The sequence below is a fragment of the Tachysurus fulvidraco genome, chromosome 6, assembly GCF_022655615.1.
Source record: "Tachysurus fulvidraco isolate hzauxx_2018 chromosome 6, HZAU_PFXX_2.0, whole genome shotgun sequence".
NCBI classification, from domain to species: Eukaryota; Metazoa; Chordata; class Actinopteri; order Siluriformes; family Bagridae; genus Tachysurus; species Tachysurus fulvidraco.
In genome coordinates, this window is record NC_062523.1 from 7,175,211 (window position 1) to 7,196,409 (window position 21,199).

The following is a 21,199-nucleotide window of genomic DNA, read 5'->3' on the forward strand; positions in this document are numbered from 1 at the left end:
GATTTCTGCTGGATCCATGTGGTTGGTCGTTCTGTCACGATGTGACACGGTGAGACAAAGGCGATTGAGGATCCAAGTGCAGTTTTAGGTTTTAATAGACAAAACACAAACAAACAGTAGGCAGGCAAAACAGATCGGACACTGAACAGGAACAGAGAACGGCACAGACCAAATACAGATACAAACAACGACCAACAACAGGGAAGTGAACAGACAGAGTAGATATAGTGGACAGGAGCCAATAACAAAGCAGAGACGATTAGAGACAAAGACAAGACACCTGGGGAAGAGATGGAATGTGATTAGTGTCCATGGTGAGCAATGAGTGGGCGGAGCAAAACAATTAATACCAGGGAGAGACGGCAGACAGAAACAAGGGGAAAACACAGACAGACACATTACACTTAGTTTCGTATGTGCTAGTGATTGATGCTGTTTTGCTACACACTCAAAAATATATGTATTTTTCTTTACAAAAAGTCTACATACTTTTAATGCATATTGTACGTAAATAGGTGAATTGGGGTTCAGCATATGTTTCTCAGAAGGGATTAGTATTACCTGCCTTCGTTGGCGCTGCCTACCGAGGTTTGTGGAATTTTAGTAAAATGTATGTGCTTAAGAGAGAAAGATATCTGTGATAAGTGTCTGTTTTACTGTACGACCAAAAGTATATGGACACCTGACCATCACACTTATATGTGCTTGTTCTTCAAAAAAGAACTACACAGAATATGTATGCTGTAGTTTCTGAACAGTCTGAGTACAGAATTATTATGTATTCAGTAATATGTATTCTGTAGCCTTTATGCACAATACAAGCACCATGAAGACATGGTTTGCTAAATCCCAAAATTAAAAAATGTCTCAAACCTCATTAACATTAATGTATCTATATGGTTTGTTCAACTTAAATTTGCAAAACCATTTTTATTTCCTGAATAAATATGACACTAAATAGGTGCTTGGACAGAGGTGACTAATTTCTCTTTATCTTCAGACATTTACAAGGGAATTAATTAAAATTAAGAAGCAGGCTGTGTTAGATAGACCAGCAGTTCCCAAAGTTGGAGTTGGAGGCGGGGGTCGCGAGATGATTTCCAGAAAATTTATTTATTTATTTATTTTTATTTATTTTTTATTCTTTTATTTTTATATGTTAAAAAAGGTTGTAATGATGCAAGTAAAGATTTAGGATAATTAAAATAAACTGGAAATAAAACTTTGTTTGCTCCGATTAATTATGACACTCGGGGGTCGCGGGTCGTCAGCAGTCTAATATTGGGGGTCGTGGTCTGAAAAGTTTGGGAACCCCTGAGATAGACCATGGGACATTCTCCTTCTGTGATGATAAAGTAATCGTGGTTCCAGAAATATTTTTAGATATACTGTACATGTACTACAGCACTCTATGTAACATTAATGTTTTGCTAGGTAAATATTAATATTACCTATACAAATGAAACTGTGATCAGTTCTAGCTAGTTAGCAGTATTGTATATTAGGCCATAGGGAATAAAATCATATTGTCTGTCTTGTCTCTCTAACAAACAACTAGCTAATTAGAATTGATTACAATATCATTTGTCGATAATTTGCTTTTATGAAATGTCTAAGCAGCATAACAAATGACTAGAGTAACACAATTAAATGCATTATGCATTATTTCCATGGGTTTTTACTTGTAGGATCGTAGCTGAGTTGTAGCAACTTAAAAACATTCAATTGACCAAAACATGTGAAAGAAAATCAGAGTATAAGGCAATGTGTGTCAGTATAAAGGTCTGATGTTATCTTTATAAAGGAAATAAAAGTTTCAGTTGGTTTATCAGGTGATTACTGGTTGTTTCTTTATTTGTGTTTGTGATGCTAACCATGTGCTAGCAGTTTCTTAGCAGTTTCTGGAATTTAACAGATTTAATGTACTTTTTACTTTTTTGACTGATTCTGCAAATCATACAGAATTTCATTCAACAGGAAATACCTATTTGTGATACTCTAGAGAGAATCAGGCCTAAATTCAATGAAGATAGTGGCTCTGTAATATAAATAAATAAATAAATAGAAGAAGAAGAAGATAGGAAGAAAAAATCGAATTAGACTTCTGCAAATCATTAATTTATTAATTCATTTTCTACTGCTTATCCGAACTACCTCAGGTCACAGGGAGCCTGTTTCTATCTCAGGCGTCAAGGCAGGATACACCCTGGATGGAGTGCCAACCCATCGCAGGGCACACACACTCTCATTCACTCACACACTACGGACAATTTTTCCCAGAGGTGAAAACCGAAGTACCTGGAGGAAACCCCCGAGGCACGGGGAGAACATGCAAACTCCACACACACAAGGTGGAGGCGGGAATCGAACCCCCAACCCTGGTGGTGTGAGGCAAGCGTGCTAACCACTAAGCCACAGTGCCCCCCTACTTCTGCAAATCATTAAACCTAAATCATACATCACTACTTTCATTACTGGAAACCATTGGAGAAGCTTTGTCCTGGAATGTTAGCAGGAAGTTATTACCCAAGCTACTTAACAACCACTATAAACAACTAGGAAATAAAACATTATGAATGAACAAAGAATTCTGCTACATTGTTTTAATGCTGAGGTCCACCTCCTGCTACTTGCTTGTACGAAAAGACATTTGTTCTCTTGTGAAAAAGAATTGTAGAGTTTTCAGGTAGGATTCCTGAGATCCTGCACTTTAGTGCAGCGAGTCCTGATTTTTATCAGCAGATTGCGTACTGGCTCTGTGTACTGCCTATTGGCAAAACTGAGTATGATGGGAATGATGGCCATGCTTCCGATTCCCGTGCACGAGAGAATGATGTTAAGTGACGAGTATCTCGTTCCAGCTCCTCGAAACAACATAACGGAGACATGCAAGTAGACGATGTAGGGAACCCAACAGACCAGGAAGGTGAGTGAGACAGCAGCAACACACTTTGTGTATCGCAGATTGAGGCTATGTTCATGTTCTGAGGCCCTGCTGTGCTCCACAGACCGATTAAGCTTACAAATGTCACGCAGTTGCTTTCGAGTAATCCAGAGAACTTTGCCTGTCATGGCCAGGATGGAGAAGATGGCAGGCAAAAGTAGCCCATAAACTTCCAAGTAGATAAAGGGTTTGGGAAAAATCTTATTGTAGAAGCAATAATCCTCCTCATCGTTTGTGTTTCCTGAGCAGTTATGTCCACTTCCTGGTTCTCTTGAATTGTAGTCACAAACGTTAGCATGGGATGTATTAGCATCCAAGATTTCATTCCAGTTGTTCCATCCGAATGCGGGTAAACTAGCATAGAGTAGAGGAGGAATCCAAACAGCTAAAAGTGCAGCTGGAAAGCAGCGGTGCACCCAAAACTGGCTGTAGTGCAGTGGATGGACGATGCACAGATACCGCTCATAGTGTACCATGACCAGGTTGAAGAGGAAGGACAGTAAGAGGAAATTGGGGAAGATGTGTACTACCAGGCAGGACTCAAAATTCAGCGAGCGATTGAGACCCATGAGAGGGATAAAAGGCAGAGCGAGGCCTGTGCAGAGATCTGCCACTAGCAGGCTCAGGAAGAAGTAGTTTGGTGTGTCATGGAGCTGTTTGTTGCAGGCGATACCAATGATGATGAGCAGGTTGGTTAGAATAATGATGGAGGACAGCGGAAAGCTAATAAACATGATAAGCTTCTCCTGCTCTCTCTGGTCCACCGAGTCCATCGTGGTGCTCTCACCCTCGCTCCATTTATCCTGAGAACATCAGAGAAGCATATGAAAACAAAAAAGTTAGGGGGTTGCTTACAATTTTTTTATTCATTTCCAGTCATTTTAATAAATCATTAAAACTGGTGAATATGTACAGTGGTTTTCAAAACATCTAAACATGTATAGGATCTTATTCCAAGATCTTCCTCCAAAAACCTGTGAAATGACAAGAGAAGATTCCCTTATAATCTAATAGATCTAAAGAAAACCCTAATTTCATTTAATATACCTGTCTACACATTAAACATACTTATGTAACCCAACTGTAACAGTGTGTATATTCTTTAGCTGCCTATTTAGTTTATGTGTTAGTGTAGACTCTCTCTCTCTCTCTCTCTCTCTCTCTCTCTCTCTCTCTCTCTCTGTCTCTGTCTCTCTTTCTCTCTCTCTCTCTCTCTCTCTCTCTCTCTCTCTCTCTCTCTCTCTCTCTCTCTCTCTCTCTCTCTCTCTCTCTCTCTCTCTCTCTCTCTCTCTCTCTCTCTCTCTCTCTCTCTCTCTCTCTCTCTCTCTGCAAGGGTCCCATTAATCAAAATTTATATAATAATCACATACGCTATATTTCACTGATATTGGGGTAATAATAAAAATGAACTTATGTTTAGATGTGGGTCACAAAGTTAAAATGTATTTCTTTTATTTGTTTTTGTTTTTCATGACAACTTGTACTGCAAAGTAAAGGTGGTTACTGGAATAAAAATCTTGTTTAAAAGTGCTAAACTTGCAGATATACAATTTCTATACTAGTCATTTACATTATTTAGCAGACACTCTTATCCAGAGTGACTTACATTTTCATTTCATTTTATACACCTGAGCAATTTAGGGTTGCCCAGCAGTGGCAACTTGGTGGACCTAGGATTCGAACCAGTGACCTACAGATCAGTAGTCGTACGCCACTGAGCTACCATATCCCTAGTCATTATCATTAAAATCGCCACTTTTGTAATAAATAAATAAATAAATAAATAAATAAATAAATAAATAAATATTAGTATCTTTGGTGTCATTATTACTGACTCTGCCTTTCTCATTAGAGTTATGTGTAAAATTTTATCTGTTATATTCTCAAGTTTTATATTCCGTAGGAGCTTATTTAATTCAATTGAAGTGAATTATCAAACGTGTTATATTTAGGCTTCCAAGCACCAAACTGTGCTTGGAAGAAAACAACTCAGACCTTACAGTACTGTATGTATTCAAGTGTTGGAAAGTTCTAATTTATAAAGTTTATTTAAAGTTCTAATAAACCCATACTTTGCATCATTTGTCCCTGAGCCCTGGCTACAAAAGATTGAGAATCACATAATTTTGCTGAAAATAAATATCTACGTAACTGTTAAGATTGAGACACAAAAGCAAACAAAGACGAATGTCTAACTGAAACCCAGCTATTAGCAAACTTCTTCGATAAGACTTTTTTAAATCTGCTAGTTGCTCGGATACAAATGTTCATGGTGTTTGATTAATTAAAGATGCATGATAGATTGGACATTTAAAATCAAATTTACAGATGACTCATTATCATTCAATGAGAAACTTTAATGTTAAAATGATGTATTATTGTGTGCTTGTTTGCAGTAGATGATTACTGTGCTGTGGGATAAAGGTCACATGCAGTCTGGACCCTCTAGATGTAAGAAGATGTTTACTATTTTCTTTTCTTTTATTATTTGTGTCTATTTAATTTCCTATGAAACAAATGTACTTCCTATAAAGTACATCATAAAATGGATGTTGTTATATCTTTTGCTAATCTAGATACTACTGGCGAAAAGCCTTGAACTGTTCCATACTGTTATTGAATCTCAATATAAATTGTTAAAGTTCTCAATTTGTGTTCATGCCACAAATGTTTCTAGAAATCTAAACTTTATATTTACACCATACAACAATAATGTATAGTTATTTAGATATTTTTTTATAACGACTAACAACCACGAGCCTGCATTAAGAATTTCCTTTATAGTCAAAAGACGAAACATAACTGCAAGATAAAAGAAATATTCAGTTATGTATTTCACATTTTTTCCTTTTTCTATACTTAAAATTTAAAATGCATTCAAATACTAAAGCATTAAACTATGCAAATAGTTTGAAATATGTAAATAGTTTGCTCGAAACTTTTGCAATAAACGTTCACTCTGAATCACTACCGTGTTAACATTTATTTTCATTAATATTAGTCAAATTACTTTTGTCTACCGGGTAAGAATTTATCTAATCTTAGTGGTATTAGGCTGCAAAAATAAGACTCAGATACAAATGATGCTACACAAATAAGAAGATCTATGCACAGCAATAATAATAAAAAACCTACCTTTATTATCACGTTAAAGAAAAGTTGTTAATAAAATTAAGAGTTTGTCCTCCTTGATGCATCCCATGTACACACAGTTATTCTGGTGGACTGGGTACTGAAAGCTGATGCACTCCTCTCAGCATCATATATCAGAGTCTGGTGGCTGTTAAAGGAACAGTACATCTACATCCGGTGCCTCAGTGAAGGAAGTGAAAGTTTTAGAAGTGCCTGATGTACGACAGGATGCCGCTAAGACCATGCAGAATGTAAGATAGAGCGAGAGAGAGAGAGAGAGAGAGAGAGAGAGAGAGAGAGAGAGGGAGGGAGAGCAGGGAAAGGGGAGTGTTTATATGAAGTATATGAAGGTAAATGGAGTTTTACTTACTTGACAAAAATCATTCCCTTTAAAAAATGCCACTACATCTATTATACTATCTATTAGCATAATAATACTGTTAATAATCTATTACAAAAATCTTATGATAATAAATCATTAAATCCTGAACAACGTCCAGACTTGTTTCTTTAAATAATAAATGTTTTGTTGAGTTGAAGTTAGAAGTAAATCTAAAACGTTAAGACTTAGGAAAGTCTCAAGATCAATACTTATTGTCTTTCTGACTTGTTATCGTCTTTCTGACTTACGCATTGTTGTGTAACCATTTCTGAATAAAAGGTAGACTTTACAGTAGTGTAAAAAAAATTTAAAGGCTAGCATTGAAACATTGTTGTGATTTTAAGAGGAATAAAGTTCATTGGGATGTGCTGTTATTGGAAAATGATCGTTATTCAATTCCTGTCATTTCCTATTGTGTTACTTATATGTAACATTAATTATCCATATACTGTATTAACAGCATGTAGATCCCTCCACCTTTTAATAATTTTACCACTGTATATAAAATATTCCTAGCAGATATTATAACATATCAATAAATATATCCTCTATTTATGTTTGAGTTTATCTGTGGTGCCGGTAAAGATTTTTTTAATGGTTTGTTCATATGCTGATGATTTCTTTGTCATTGCCCTCATGCATGAATGCTTTTCTGTACAAGACTAATCAGGCCAAGAAGGTGGCTGCTAAAATTACAGGCTGTAACTTAATATAGGCGTCCATGGAATCACTGAAGATATTAAATATGAAAAATTTATGGAGTCAATTGTGTAATTTTATACACAGTCAATATCATGATACCACTTGGCCACCATACAGCTTCACATCATGCAGGTTCATGAAGTCAATATATTATTATTAGATATTTATTTCTTATTTTTTCCAACTAATCTAATCTAAACAAATCTAATCTAATCTATTCTAGAGTACATCTAATTTTGACAGGTTAGTTTCTTTCTACTGAGAATAGAAGGAAAACATTCAAAACATTCAATAATATATGTCTAAGAGCAGCGGTTAAAGATAAAATAAAGGTAAAACACTTCGTAAAACACTAATGAATTCTTCATTCAGGTATTTGTAAAATATAAAGGCATCCAGAGATTGTGCCAGCTCATTATTTTCCACTTCATGAAGATTTCAGACTTTCAGTGAGAAGAAGGCATCAACCAGGTGAGCTACATGTGGCCAACTACAACAAGCTCCTAATCAATACACAATTATCAGATTGTATCAGAATGTAGAAAGGACATTATTCATAATACCACTCTCCGGTGTTTATAACAGTTTATAATCACACCCTCCAGTGTCACCCAAATGAGGATGAGGTTCATTTTTGAGTCTGGTTCCTCTCAAAGTTTCTCCCTCTTCCATCTAAGGGAGTTTTTCCTCACCACAGTCACCTTAGGCTTATTCATTGGGTATAAATACAAACACAAACTAAAATACATACAAAATAAATACAAACTTATTTAAATATAAGTCTAATAGTAATCTTGATTTTTTTTATAATATTAATCTTTGTATAATATTAAATCTTTTGTATTATATATCTCAGCAGTGATTTACAGTACATGAATGAATAAACAGAATGAATTACATTAAGAACAAACACAGGTCACGACTTAACGTGGAAGATGATCTGCAGGGGGCGATCTCTAAAATTGACCTAGACTGGACCTGCTTTGCTCCGCGCACAGCGCCCATCCATCACATTATAGGTAGGTGTTTTTTCTGAATACATTTATAATTACAATACAATTATACATGAAGTTATAATTGTTCTGGGGGTGGGGGTGGGGGTGTTTTGGTCGCGGGTTGTCAGCAGTCTGATACTGGGGGTCGCGGTCTGAAAAGTTTGGGAACCCCTGATATATCTAATGGGCTGTAAAGCTGCTTCGAGACAATGTCCATTGTTACAAATAAAACTAAACTAAAATGAATAATTAAACTATAATTAACTTGCAATTTTTCAAAATGATCACAATTATTTTTGTAGATTCGGGCCAAGACGTGTATTGACCTGTAGCCCATCGATTCACAAGCCTTGTACACGATCATAGAAAGTAATCAGATGAGTGTCTTCAATGTTAGAAGTTTAAATAAAGAACCCTGTGCTTGCAATTTCACACAATTCAAGTAGTTTTCCACAAAAACATTATATCACTTTGAATATCTGAATTTTTTTAACGATCAACCCAAGCAGCTTGCCATTATGAACTATGAGTTCAGTGAAAAAAATTCAGAATTCTTATCTGCAGTAATCACATGGACACCACCAATTATACTTGATTACATACAGCATTGAGTTAATCAATCTCAAAATCAAACACTTCTTAGAAACCGTGGAAAGCTCAGCCTTGGATACTGTTTGTTATTCAACTCACACATCCACCTCTCATATTAATGTCGGTTTCTCAGGGACGGATGGAACGGAGGTGGTTTCCTCGTGCAGGACAAATATATCCATCATCCTGGATGTCACTGACACACTGTATGGTTCTCACCGTCCAAGCTTGACGTTGTTACACTTTAATATCCATCAATTAAATGTAAAGCGTATCTTACACAGGGTGGCTGGGAGCATGGAGTCTATTCCAGTGGATTCGGAATATACAAGAGAGATGGATTGATGTTCTGTATGTGGACATACAGTGGTGCTCGAAAGCTTCTGAATCCTTTAGAACTTTCTACATTTCTACATGAACATGACCTAGTACATCATGTGAGGTAACCTACCAAGATCCCAGCGTCGAAGCTGTATTTCACTGAGGAACCGGCTCTAATTCCTCCAAGCTGGCACGTAGGACTGATCAACAGTTAGCAGAAATGTTTAGCTGCAGTTATTCTTGCATAAAGGAAGTCATAGCCGATATTGACAGTGAAGGTACAGATATATTTGCCACCAATAAATACATACTACTGGAGTATTTTCTGTCTCTTTTTCTCTTTTGTATAATTTAGTTTTCTTTGTCTACTTTTTATACTTCAAAATGTGAAAATCTGATGTTTTTGGTGATGGTTTATGGCCTAAATGGCATGTAGGATGAAGTTCCTCCTCATTCTCTCTTTGCTGTGTTTGCTTTCAGGAAGAAGAAGCACTTCCCTTATCGCAGTTGAAAGAAGAGTCCATTGTTTGGATGGCGGAAGTCCTTCACTATCTTCCTGGCCTTGAACCAGAACCGCTTGGCACTTGGTGTAGGTCAACTGCAGATCAGCAAGCTTAGTGTGGATGACTGTTTAAAGCTCAAAAAAATGGAACTTGCCCTCGTTTTGGTGTGTTCTGTTTCAGCATTGAATTTCTTTGTCATGTCATACTCTACAGTGTTCATATTAATGGCTCATATGATAGTAGACATTTATACAATCTTCAAAGTCAATGATGATATCAAACCCATTTCTGTTCTTTCAGAAAAACAGTTGTCTCTCACTGAAAGCCATCAGAGTCCTGAATTATTTTATATCATAATTGCATTGATAAAAAAATTTTTTTGTTTATTCTTCAACAAATAAATACCTTCAACATCCTTCTACCAATATAAATACTCTCCCTCCTCTGTACTGTACATGTCCAAACCATCTCAATCCTTAATGAAAATATCTTATAAGTCAATCTCCATTCTATTTTTTAAGGTGCTGACCTGCCATATTTATTTTACATTACATTAACATTATTTGGCAGACACCATTATCCAGAGTGACTTACATTTATCTCATTTATACAGCTGAGCATCTGAGGATTGATGGCCAACTCAGGGGCTCAGGAGAGACAGCTTGGTGGCCCTAGGGTTTAACTCATGACCTTCCGATCAGTAGTACCATTGTACAGATGCTGTGCATACACAGGAAATTGTTGAGTGCATGATCTCATGAGAATGAGATTCATTGTGTTTACTGAAGCTGCTCTAAGGCAGCTTGTGAGGCAGGAACTGGACACTCAGATGCATCGCTGTTTCTTCCATTCAAAGTAGTAAACCATGTTAAAAATAAAAATGGTTTCAAAAACACAATAAATCAGCCAATCATGGCAGAGCCTAAAATCAGGCAGATACAAGTCAATATCAACAAGTAATGTGATCTTGTTCCTTTGACCTTGATTTATTGTAGCTTTGTTGGTTTTTATATATATATGTATTAAATATATATATATATATTTATGAGCATCCCTAAGGATATATATATATATATATATATATATATATATATATATATATATATATATATATATATATATATATATCCTTAGGGATGCTCATAAACACACTGTAACAGTCTTCAGATTATACACAGAATGATGCAAAAAAAAATAATGAGCAGGAGTTCTACAGACAGAGACACCTTGTTGATGAGAGAGATCAGAGGAGATTCAAGCTAATTCAAAGCTAATAGGAAAGCTAATGTAATGCTAACTTCAGTCTCAAACCAGTTGCTGAACGTGATGCATATGGCACAAAATATTGGAAGCACTTCAGGAGCTTTCTAAGTCATAATCTGGTTGATTTCTACAGGATTTCCGGCAGAAGTGTTTTTTTAGTGGTCCTCCTGAAACCAAAAACATTGTGAAACTCTAGTTCCCTCATAAAAGAAGGAAGTTGTGTTTGCAACTATCACACTGAGTGCGTATAAGGATCAGTGAACACTGGATTTCCCAAATGATTTGAAGTTCATGGTATAGACTCATTAATTTGCATGACTTTGTTAATTGACTTGAATTTTTAATTGAATCTCTTTAATTGAATCTCTTTAATTGAATTGAGTCTGTTTTTGTATGGACTTCCCTAAACATACTGATGAACAAAGTAAATTGTGATTGGTCGCTTTAGTTGTCAGTCAGATGCCCTCTTAAGGGGGAAGTCGTGGCCTAATAGTTAGAGAGTTTGAATCTTAACCCTAAGGTTGTGGGTTCGAGTCTCGGACTGGCAATACCATGACTGAGGTGCCCTTGAGCAAGGCACCGAACCCCCAACTGCCGCAGCATAAATGGCTGCCCATTGCTCCGGGTGTGTGTTCGCGGTGTGTGTGTGTTCACTGCTGTGTGTGTGCACTTTAGATGGGTTAAATGCAGAGAACAAATTCTGAGTATGGGTCACCGTACTTAGCTGTATGTCACTTCACTTCTTAGGTAGTTCCTGACCAATAAAAGCTGCTATTGAGTCTAGACCTTCTGTTGTCTGTCTAAACGTCTGGCTATATGGGACTTCTCTAATGCAAACAACCTCTATTCACTGTGGAGTGAAGAAAATCAACTCAGAATGATCAAGAGATCAAACCTTGAGACAGATGAGCTACCATAGAAGAAGGGTTAAATTCAATGGGTTCCTCTCCTGTCAGCCAACAACACTCACTCACTCATTTTCTTATCCGAACTACCTCAGGTCTCAGGCGTCATCGGGCATCAAGGCAGGATACACCCTGGACAGAGTGCCAACCCATCGCAGGGCACACAGACACTCATTCACTCACGCAACCACACACTACAGACAATTTTCCAGAGATGCCAATCAACCTACCATGCATGTCTTTGGACCAGGGGAGGAAACCCCCAAGGCATGGGGAGAACATGCAAACTCCACGCACACAATGCAGAGGCGGGAATCGAACCCCGACCCTGGAAGTGTGAGGCGAACGTGCTAACCACTAAGTCGCCGTGCCCCCCCCAGCCAACAACAGTCAAGTTGTATTGTTATTTCAAACATATATATCTTATGCAGTACATGTGAACAGTGAAATGCATCCTATAGGACACTCGTTCTATGTGAGCAGCCTTGTGCAAACAGTGCAGGACATGAAACAGTGCAAACAGACAATAGAGTACACTAATATTGCTGACCAGTATACAGTCTGTGTTGTTCTTAGTTCAAATAAGGATGCTTTGTTTCATAAACATATGTAGACATACTGACCACAGCAGTGTGTAGCAGCATTAAAGATATGATGTGCAAAAACTGCAGACCGAGTGCAGAGATATATAGCTGGGACAGGGGATTGGTGTCAGTCCAGTCTCTGTGTATTAATGAGGAAGCTGTTACACAGTCTTGCTGTAAGAGCCCGAATGCTTTGGTACATTGTTACAGACAGCAGCAGGGTGAATAGTGTGTGTGAGGGGTGTGTGGAGTCATCCACATTGCTGTTGGCTTAGCAGATAAAGTGTGTGGTCTAAATGTCTGTGATGGGTCCAAGGATCTCCTCAGCCATCCGCACTATCCAAGGCAGGGAATTATGTTCTATGACAGTGCTATTCCCAAACTAGGTAGTGATGCAGCTGCTCAGGATGCTCTCGATAGTTGGTCTGTAAAACTTGGTCAGGATGGGGTCGGAAACAGACTTTTTTTCAGCCTTTGCAGACAGTAGAGACGCTGCTGGGCTTTCTTGGTAACGGAGCTGATGTTGAGTGACCATTTGGTGCTCTTCATGGCTACAGTGGCACAGGCTGACTGAAAGTGGACAGACTCTTATTCACCTAATGTTTTTGGTTTTCCACACCAGTCTGTGTAAACTCTAGAGTCTTAATCCCAGTTATAATCCCAGAATATCAATAGTTTCTAACATATTTAAACCAGAACATCTGGCACCAACAAACATAACACGGGTAAAATCAGAGGGATCACACTTTTTCCTAATTCGGATGTTGATGTGAACCTTAACTGAAGCTCTTATCTACCTGATGCACTGCACTACATGGCTATTACATGACTGACTTTATGACTGCATGAATGAGCAGGTGTACAGCAGGTGTTTTCCTAATAAAGTGGGTGGTGTTGAAGAAACGTGTTGACTAAACTGTGATACTCAGAATAGATTTGCAATGAACTTAAAGTAAATTGCATCTAAAACAATTCTAATTATTAATAAAAATATAAATAAACAAAAGCAAATATTGTTTAACTACAGATATTAGATAACTACAAATATTGTTTAACTGTGTGTGTGTGTGTGTGTGTGTGTGTGTGTGTGTGTGTGTGTGTGTGTGTGTGTGTGTGTGTGTGTGTGTGTGTGAAAGAGAGAGAGAGGGAACTAAAGCAGATTTATCAACACCTATGCCAACACTTAAGAGGATGACTCACAGACCTTCTAGTAACTTCTGCTCGTTTTCTCATTCTTCGTCTTTTCGTCGCTTTGAAACACATCGAAACGCTTTATCCATAAGAGAACTGATACAGAATCAATGTTTGTCGTTCATTGATATAATGGAAGACATGTTTCTGGGTCACAGTTGGCTTGTAAACATGGCAGTAAGCCTCAAACTGTAAGCCTGTCAGCTCACAAAACACTTACAGCCTCGCCTCTGAGAAACTATAAAAGATGTTAATGTTGGGTGAGGGAAGTGCTGCGGAGATTAGCCAGTGGAAAACAGCTCGTTAGCCTTAGCAACTGAAAGGCTTTGCACTAAGCTTTATCGTGGTGATGAAAATTATCCTGACTATAAAAACGCCAAATAGAAGAAATAGAAGAAACAAATAGATAGGTCATGCTGACAACATGTGGATGGATGTGGATTCGTGAACTCAAAGATTGCATGCAGGTGTGATACTGATGATAATAAACACCTGTTGTTTGAGTCACATTGCTGCTCGTCTTAGTGCTCAATTTGAGTTCAATACGCAATAGAATTTTTTTTTTGTTGTTGTTATTCAAATATACACACATCATACTTTTTAAATTTATAGATTTAAACAAAATTGTGTGTATTCATGAGCACAACAAATACATTTGTTTCATTTCATTTGTAGGATTCTTTTAATCAACACTGTATACCAATATACTGTAAGTATGTTGCTACAAAGCCGTTGCTGTACAGCTTTGAGTCATCTACAATATGTTCATGTTTAGCCTGTTCATCTTGACAAATTGTTTTCCGTTCCATAATTTACAAAAATCTCTTTAATAAACTCAGAATTTCAAAACTTTCAATGGCATTTAAGAGAGGAGATACTTTACTGTTTACTGTTACCACTCATTTTCTGTTTCACTTGTGATGTTTAATGCTAGAGGTTGCAGACAATATGAGCTATATCCTGATGCTCCCACCACCATGTTTCACTGTAGGGCTGCTGTTGAATGGATCATACTTTCAATAATATTTATATTATATTATATTATATTATATTATATTATATTATATTATATTATATTATATTATATTATATTATATTATTCATTCATTAATTCATTTTCTACCGCTTATCCGAACTTCTCGGATCACGGGGAGCCTGTGCCTATCTCAGGTGTCATCGGGCATCAAGGCAGGATACACCCTGGACAATTTTCCAGAGATGCCAATAAACATACCATGCATGTCTTTGGACCGGGGGAGGAAACCGGAGTACACGGAGGAAACCCACGAGGCACGGGGAGAACATGCAAACTCCACACATAGGCGGCGGTGGAATTCAAACCCCCAACCCCTAAACATGCTAACCCCCCTATATTATATTATATTATATTATATTATATTATATTATATTATATTATATTATATTATATTATATTATATTATATTATATTATATTGTTTAAAATAGAAGAAGTTCAACTTGTGCTTCTTTTTCACCTAAGGAGTTTGCATGTGGTGTGCAGTTAATCTAGTTATTATGACAGGAGCATCATCAAAAGCCAAGCCAAAAACAGATTGTTTCTGTTCCATACTCCAGAGCAGAAGGTGGCAGTAATGCACCTAATTACGCTGGCAGGACAATTAAGATTCAAACTGCTGGCAGGACAGTTACATGCCCATTTCTCTCACAAGGAACTGAAGATGGAAAGGGAGTAAGGAGAGGTGGAAAGGAGAGAGGAAAAAGGGAGCTGCTCAAAGCTCTGCACTTTTCTTTTATTCAGTAAATTCTGCCCTGTTCTATTAAACTTGAAATGTTCTTTTGCATTAAGCATGTCTTTGTTTATACTTATAAATACAGACTTTTTTGTTTTATGTACAGTATATGTTCAAAGTCAAAAGACTTTCTGTGTGTAATTATGAATTAGATTTCTAAACTGATTGGACACTACAATATAAGGACAAAATGAATGTTTGGGGATGCATGAGTACTGAGCATCTCTAGAACAATGGGGCTAAATATTGAGTTGTTTTGCCTTTGCTGTTATAATAATCTCCACTATCTGTGAGGATTTGTGATCATTCGGCTACAAGAGAATTAATGAGGTCTGGTGTTCAATCAGTGTTCAGTTCATCCCAAAGGTGTTCAATTGGGATGAGTCAGAGACAGGGCTCTGTACAGGAGATTTTAGTTCTTCCACTACAACTTTAACCTCCACACCATGTCTTCATCTTGCTTTGTGCACAGGAGAATTGTCATGTTGGAACAGGTTTGGGTTTCTTAGCTCCAGTGAAGGGAAATTGTGTGACAGCACACAAAGAACTTCTAGATAGTTGTGTGCTTCCAGCTTTTGGGGAGGAAACACATATGGGTGTGATGGTCATGTGTCCACATATGTTTGACCATATCGTCTACAAATACGTACAAATAGGTAAATAACAAAAAGCTATTGATTTGAATACATTTCCCAGTAAAGCTTACAAATATTTTTAAGGATATATTTTTGTTTATAATTTTTTTTAAATAAATAAAATTAAATTTCTTCAAAGGAAAACTCATCTCAGGCTGCAGGTCATTTTTATATTACAAAATGTCTTTGCATTCATTGACTGAATTCCAACTGAAAACATGGCTGAAAATGACAGATTCAAGAATTTCTGCCAGAGGTGTGAGAACCAGATTGATTGATTGATTGATGACTGGTGTGTTTGTTCCCAAAATTGATTGATTGATTGATTGATCGATCGATCGATTGAGGGACTATGGTGTGTTTGTTCCCAAAAGAACTTAGAATGGATGAGACCATGGAAAAGAAAAGAAATAATAATATTTATTAAGTATTATTAATGAAATGTATAGGTGAAATATAGTGATACAGTATTGTTCAAATATCCTCTGTAGTAACAAACAAAAATCACGTTCCTAGTCATGGATGGTGCACTATTTCAAAATAAAAGCTACAATAAAAATCTCTAAATGACAGGTTGTAATAAATACCAAAACAAATAGACGAATTTACTTGAATTCTGTGAAAGTAAATTCTGTAAATTATTTTTCGCGTGTAAAGAAAGAAACTGTAACTAATTATATATCACGTTTTCATATAACCGGAAGCAGTCGCTTTATTATTAGGTTTTGTACCGGAAGTTGAGTGAGATTTATCCTAAGGTTGTTGTAGTCGGTCTTGTACTCTGTTATTGCGTATTGGAGGTCAGAGAAAGGTTTGTATTTATTATCATTCATTATCGGCCATGTCGGGGTTTCTAATGCAAATACATATTATTGCGTAGGTTTGTAGTTAATTAATGTCACTGTGTTAATGTGCGTGGTTTTGTCACTTAGGGGAAAACCTGAGATATCAGGTCTTTTAGCTACTGTGCTAGGCTAACTGAGACTGTTAGCTGCTGTGCTAGGCTAACTGTGTCTATTAGCTACTCTGCCAGGCTAACTGTGAATGTTGGCTACTGTGCTAGGCTAACTGTGAATGTTGGCTACTGTGCTAGGCTAACTGTGAATGTGTTAGTCTAACTGTGTCTGTTAGTTACTGTGCTAGGCTAACCGTGACTGTTAGCTACTGTGCTAGGCTAACTGTGACTGTTAGCTACTGTGCTAGTCTAACTGTGTCTGTTAGCTACTGTTTTAGGCTAACTGTGACTGTTAGCTACTGTGCTAGGCTAACTGTGACTGGATTTAGATAATTCCTGGGCGAGTTTGTAGTAGCTTGATGGTTTTAGTAGCTAGTTATGAGATTCTAGTATTAGTTTAGTTGTTTGTTTAGGAGGATAACTAGTTGTATTTGTTCATGCACTGTGAGTGAATTAGAAAAACACTAGCAGCGGATTCAAGTAGAGTTACAGCTATTAAAGTCATAACTGAGGAAAGGTTTAAACAGGTCACTAGTGATGGCCAGTTCGTGAACTAATCGTTCTTTTGAACCAGTTCTTTTTAGTGAACTGGATGAACCGGTTCACCAAATCGGACTGATTCGTTCTAAACAGTTCGCGTCTTGAGTCAGCGCTGATCCACAAGTTACTAAAGTTACTCACAGTCGGTCCGACTCTAAATAGACTAATATCCCGGAGTATATGTAACTCCTGTACACTGAACTGAGACATGTTGTGCTGAGAGAACTGTGAGCGCGAGCTGTTGATACTGCGCATGCTTGAATAACTGAACTGATACAGCGTATCACCAGTACACTGATCTGAGAACTGTTTCTTTCGGACGCGTCCGAGAACCGATCAACTGGTACACCGAATCATCAGTACACTGAACGAACTGTTGATGCTGCGCATGCGTGAACCTTCAGAGCAAATGATACATATTGGGATATGCATAGTAACTAGTCATAGGCTATTAAACATTTTTATTAAAAAAAATCAATATATGTCAGTTAATTTTATTATTGACTATTGTGCAGGTTAGTCTATTTTTATATGCCGCTTTTTGTAAGTTGATGAAGATTAGTTTATTAACTTTATATCTTTAAGACACGTAAAACCTCCACGTTTGCACATCAATGCCTGTACTTGGTGTTTTAGTTGCAAAACTTAAATGTAAGAAACGTATTCAACTAAAGTTATGATTACAAATAACTTTTAGAATGTGTTAAATTGATTGTATTAATATCTGCCGGCAGCGGGATGATGGAATTTGCGTCATTACGTCATTGTGAATGACGTCATTACGTCAGGACGTAAAAGAACTGTTGAACTGGATTTTTGAACTGGTTCATTAAATCGAACTTTCCGAAAGAACCGAACTTTCCATCACTACAGGTCACAGGGTTTCCCACAGCACTTGCAGTTCGGGCGGCCCGCCTACGCTGGGAAACCCTACCGCCTTAATTAGGTCGTTCAAAAAAAAAATTTCCGCTGCACAAAAGGTCGTCAAGTGCATCTCGGAAAAATAGCGCCGACGCGCTTCACACCGCGAGCGAGCACGCGCGCCACACGGCCGAAATGTCTCTCCTATCAGCAATCGCCCTCACAATACATGTCTCAAGTGTGAATTGTGAAAGGGATTTCTCTGCGATGAATAGGGTCCATCATCATCTCTCAACTTTAGATTCTATCAAAAGTGCAACTATTACACAAATTATAAAATAATCTAAACTTCATTCACAAGTGTTTTGCACTTGTATAGTTGTAGTTGTTAAATTTTACTGTTGAAATTGTTAAGGCAAATTTTAAATGTTGTTTTGCACTTTCTTATTTATTATTATATATTATTTAAATTTTATATTTAGTGTTAAATAAATAATTGTTAAATGTAGCGCCGTTATATATATATATATATATATATATATATATATATATATATATATATATATATATATATATATATATAATATCTGCACTGCAGATCAGAAGTTCGTATGATGATCTTTATGGTGTTTTCCAAGTTTTTTTAAATTTTTTTTTATTCTGCTCACATCATGCCTCTGATCTGCTAGGCAAGAGAAAATGAAAAATGAAAGTGTTTGATTGTTTACTGCGATGTTTATATCAGACATTTCCGGTCTCAGTGAAAACCCCAAAACTTTTAATGTTACTGTTATTTCAAAAAGGAAAGACTGGGATGTGGTAGCTCAGTGGTTAAGGTGGTGTTTGACTACTGATCAGAAGGTCATTGGTTCAAATCCCAGGTCCACTAAGTTGCCACTGCAGGGCCCCTGAGCAAGGCCCTTAACCCTCAATTGCTCAGGTGTATAAACTGAAATAAAAAAAAATGTAAGTCACTCTGGATAAGAGTTTCTGCTAAATGCTGTAAATGTAAAGAGAAAGTTGTTTTGATGTGTTTTTCCACAGTGAACTGTGATGGGTGGGGATCATGGCCACAGCAAGCTGTCCATGCCCGACTACAGGACGTGGAAATGGCAAGGTACTCCTCTGGAGTTCACACAAGAGCGGCTCGCACGCAGAGGACTGAGGGACCCGTGGGCAAGGTGAGACGCTCCATTCGACATGTAGAGCATACAGTGAGTCACAGGAAAAGCGACTGGAGGTCACTTAATTTTAACAAGCTTTGCCGACTCACTGCGTCTTGAGCCAAATCGTTGGTGACTAGATGTGGGTTTGTCTGGTGACACAACAAAGTTAAGGAATATACAGTGACCTGGTGCAGCGATTATCATTGGGAGTGAAGACAGTAGAATAGAGCGTATGCAATTTGTGACAAAGAGCACACACTGCTTCTCCTTCGTCTCTTATGATATGATACACAGATTACGCTGCTGAATTTTATTTAGAACATTTTATATAGAAATAAATCTCTCTCAAGAATGTTTCAGTTCAGCTGGTTGCTCCACCCAAAGAAAACGTTGTTACTTTGGCAACTAGTAGTACAGTGACTGGAGATGTGCAGAGATAAACTCACTGTGTGTGCGAAGGCAGCATGAGTGCGATTCGATATCTGACTATAACTTTATCTGTGTCTGCTACTGTACAATACGTTTCAGTAGCCTCCGTAGGTCTAGTGCTACGATGATGATGATGATAAGGGTGATCGAAGTTGGCCATTTTTTTTCATGCATGCATCAATAATCTCTCCTTTCCTGCCTTTTTAAATCGACGCATCCATAAAGATCGCTACACCTCTAATGCTGAGTGTATGTATGTATGTTTTTTTTTTTAATATAAATGATGTGTGGGTGCTTTTTCCCACCATTCAGCTGGTGCTAAAGGTGCATGATGACTTAAGAGGTTAACACTTTTACCGAGCTATGATTCATTCTAACCCTGAAAGACTGAGGTGTCTTGGGGTTTAGCCAGAAGATTCAGGATGACTAAGACCATGGAATCACACCTTAAACAGTCTGTGTTCACTGTGGCTTCCCCACACTCTTAGCAAACTCCCATCTACAAATGTAGGTAGTTTGTGGCTCTTAACTGATTATTTACATAAGCAATTACAAAAGTGACTTTATCTGGGCAGTCGTGGCCTAATGGTTAGAGAGTCTGACTTGTAACCCGAAGGTTGTGGGTTCGAGTCTCAGGCCGGCCACTACTGAGGTGAGCATCCCCCCAACTGCTCCCCGGGCGCCGCAGCATAAATGGCTGCCCACTCCGGGTGTGTGTTCACGGTGTGTGTGTTCACTGCTGTGTGTGCGCACTTTGGATGGGTTAAATGCAGAGAACGAATTCTGAGTATGGGTCACCGTACTTAGCCGTATGTCACTTCACTATCTGGAGTTCTGTTTGTTTAATGATTAAAAAAAAGTCCTACAATCCTCCCTGAAGTACACTGAGTGAAACTTATTTTTAAATGTGTTTTTTTGTTTGTTTGTTTTTTGTAGATGTAGAGATTAGTTGTTTGAGAGAGAAAATCATCAATGTCCCAGTTGTTTGAGAGAGAAAATCATCAATGTCCCAGTTGTAGTCCCAGAGTCATCGGTGTCCCAGTTGTAGTCGAGTCCTTAAGCTGTGTGCATACTCATGCACACCACATATTGAGTGTCTGGAAACATATACAGTGTAAAATACATATGTTGACATCTAGACAAACCTATTTATAAGCATTCAAGTTTGGTTGTCCTGTGGGAATTTTAATAGATTTTAATCATATTGTCAATCAATCAATGTATCAACAAATCACAGCCAGTCGATACATGATTCTCTCTTTCTGTAGCAACACCTGAAGTTACACTTTGGTCTGTAAGCAGATGGACCTTTCAACAATCAGCAACTGT

The 21,199-nt window shown here is 37.5% G+C and overlaps 2 protein-coding genes across 3 annotated transcripts in view; one reads left to right on the forward strand and one right to left on the reverse strand.

Moving 5' to 3' along the window:
* Positions 1 to 2,299: 2,299 nt before the first annotated feature.
* On the reverse strand, positions 2,300 to 6,262 carry gpbar1 (G protein-coupled bile acid receptor 1). The gene is made up of 2 exons (XM_027162618.2): positions 6,080 to 6,262; positions 2,300 to 3,747 (listed from the first exon to the last, which is right to left on the reverse strand). Exon 2 carries the CDS (start codon positions 3,715 to 3,717, stop codon positions 2,683 to 2,685), a length of 1,035 nt encoding a protein of 344 aa, XP_027018419.2. The 5' UTR covers positions 3,718 to 3,747; positions 6,080 to 6,262; the 3' UTR covers positions 2,300 to 2,682.
* A 9,460-nt stretch (positions 6,263 to 15,722) lies between these two features.
* ndufb3 (NADH:ubiquinone oxidoreductase subunit B3) overlaps positions 15,723 to 21,199 on the forward strand; it is a 5,838-nt gene continuing 361 nt past the window's right edge. The window contains exons 1-2 of one of the 2 annotated variants that reach the window (XM_027162546.2): positions 15,723 to 15,940; positions 19,320 to 19,456. In XM_027162546.2, the coding sequence (XP_027018347.1) occupies positions 15,877 to 15,940; positions 19,320 to 19,456 (201 nt within the window). In that variant the 5' untranslated portion in view covers positions 15,723 to 15,876. Of the gene's footprint in view, positions 15,941 to 16,607; positions 16,731 to 19,319; positions 19,457 to 21,199 lie in introns of those variants that run through there. The other variant, XM_027162544.2, reaches the window with a different exon arrangement.

Bases quoted from the DNA above. Each gene is read 5' to 3' on its own strand.
- gpbar1 (XM_027162618.2), bottom strand. From the start codon at position 3,717: ATGGACTCGGTGGACCAGAGAGAGCAGGAGAAGCTTATCATGTTTATT.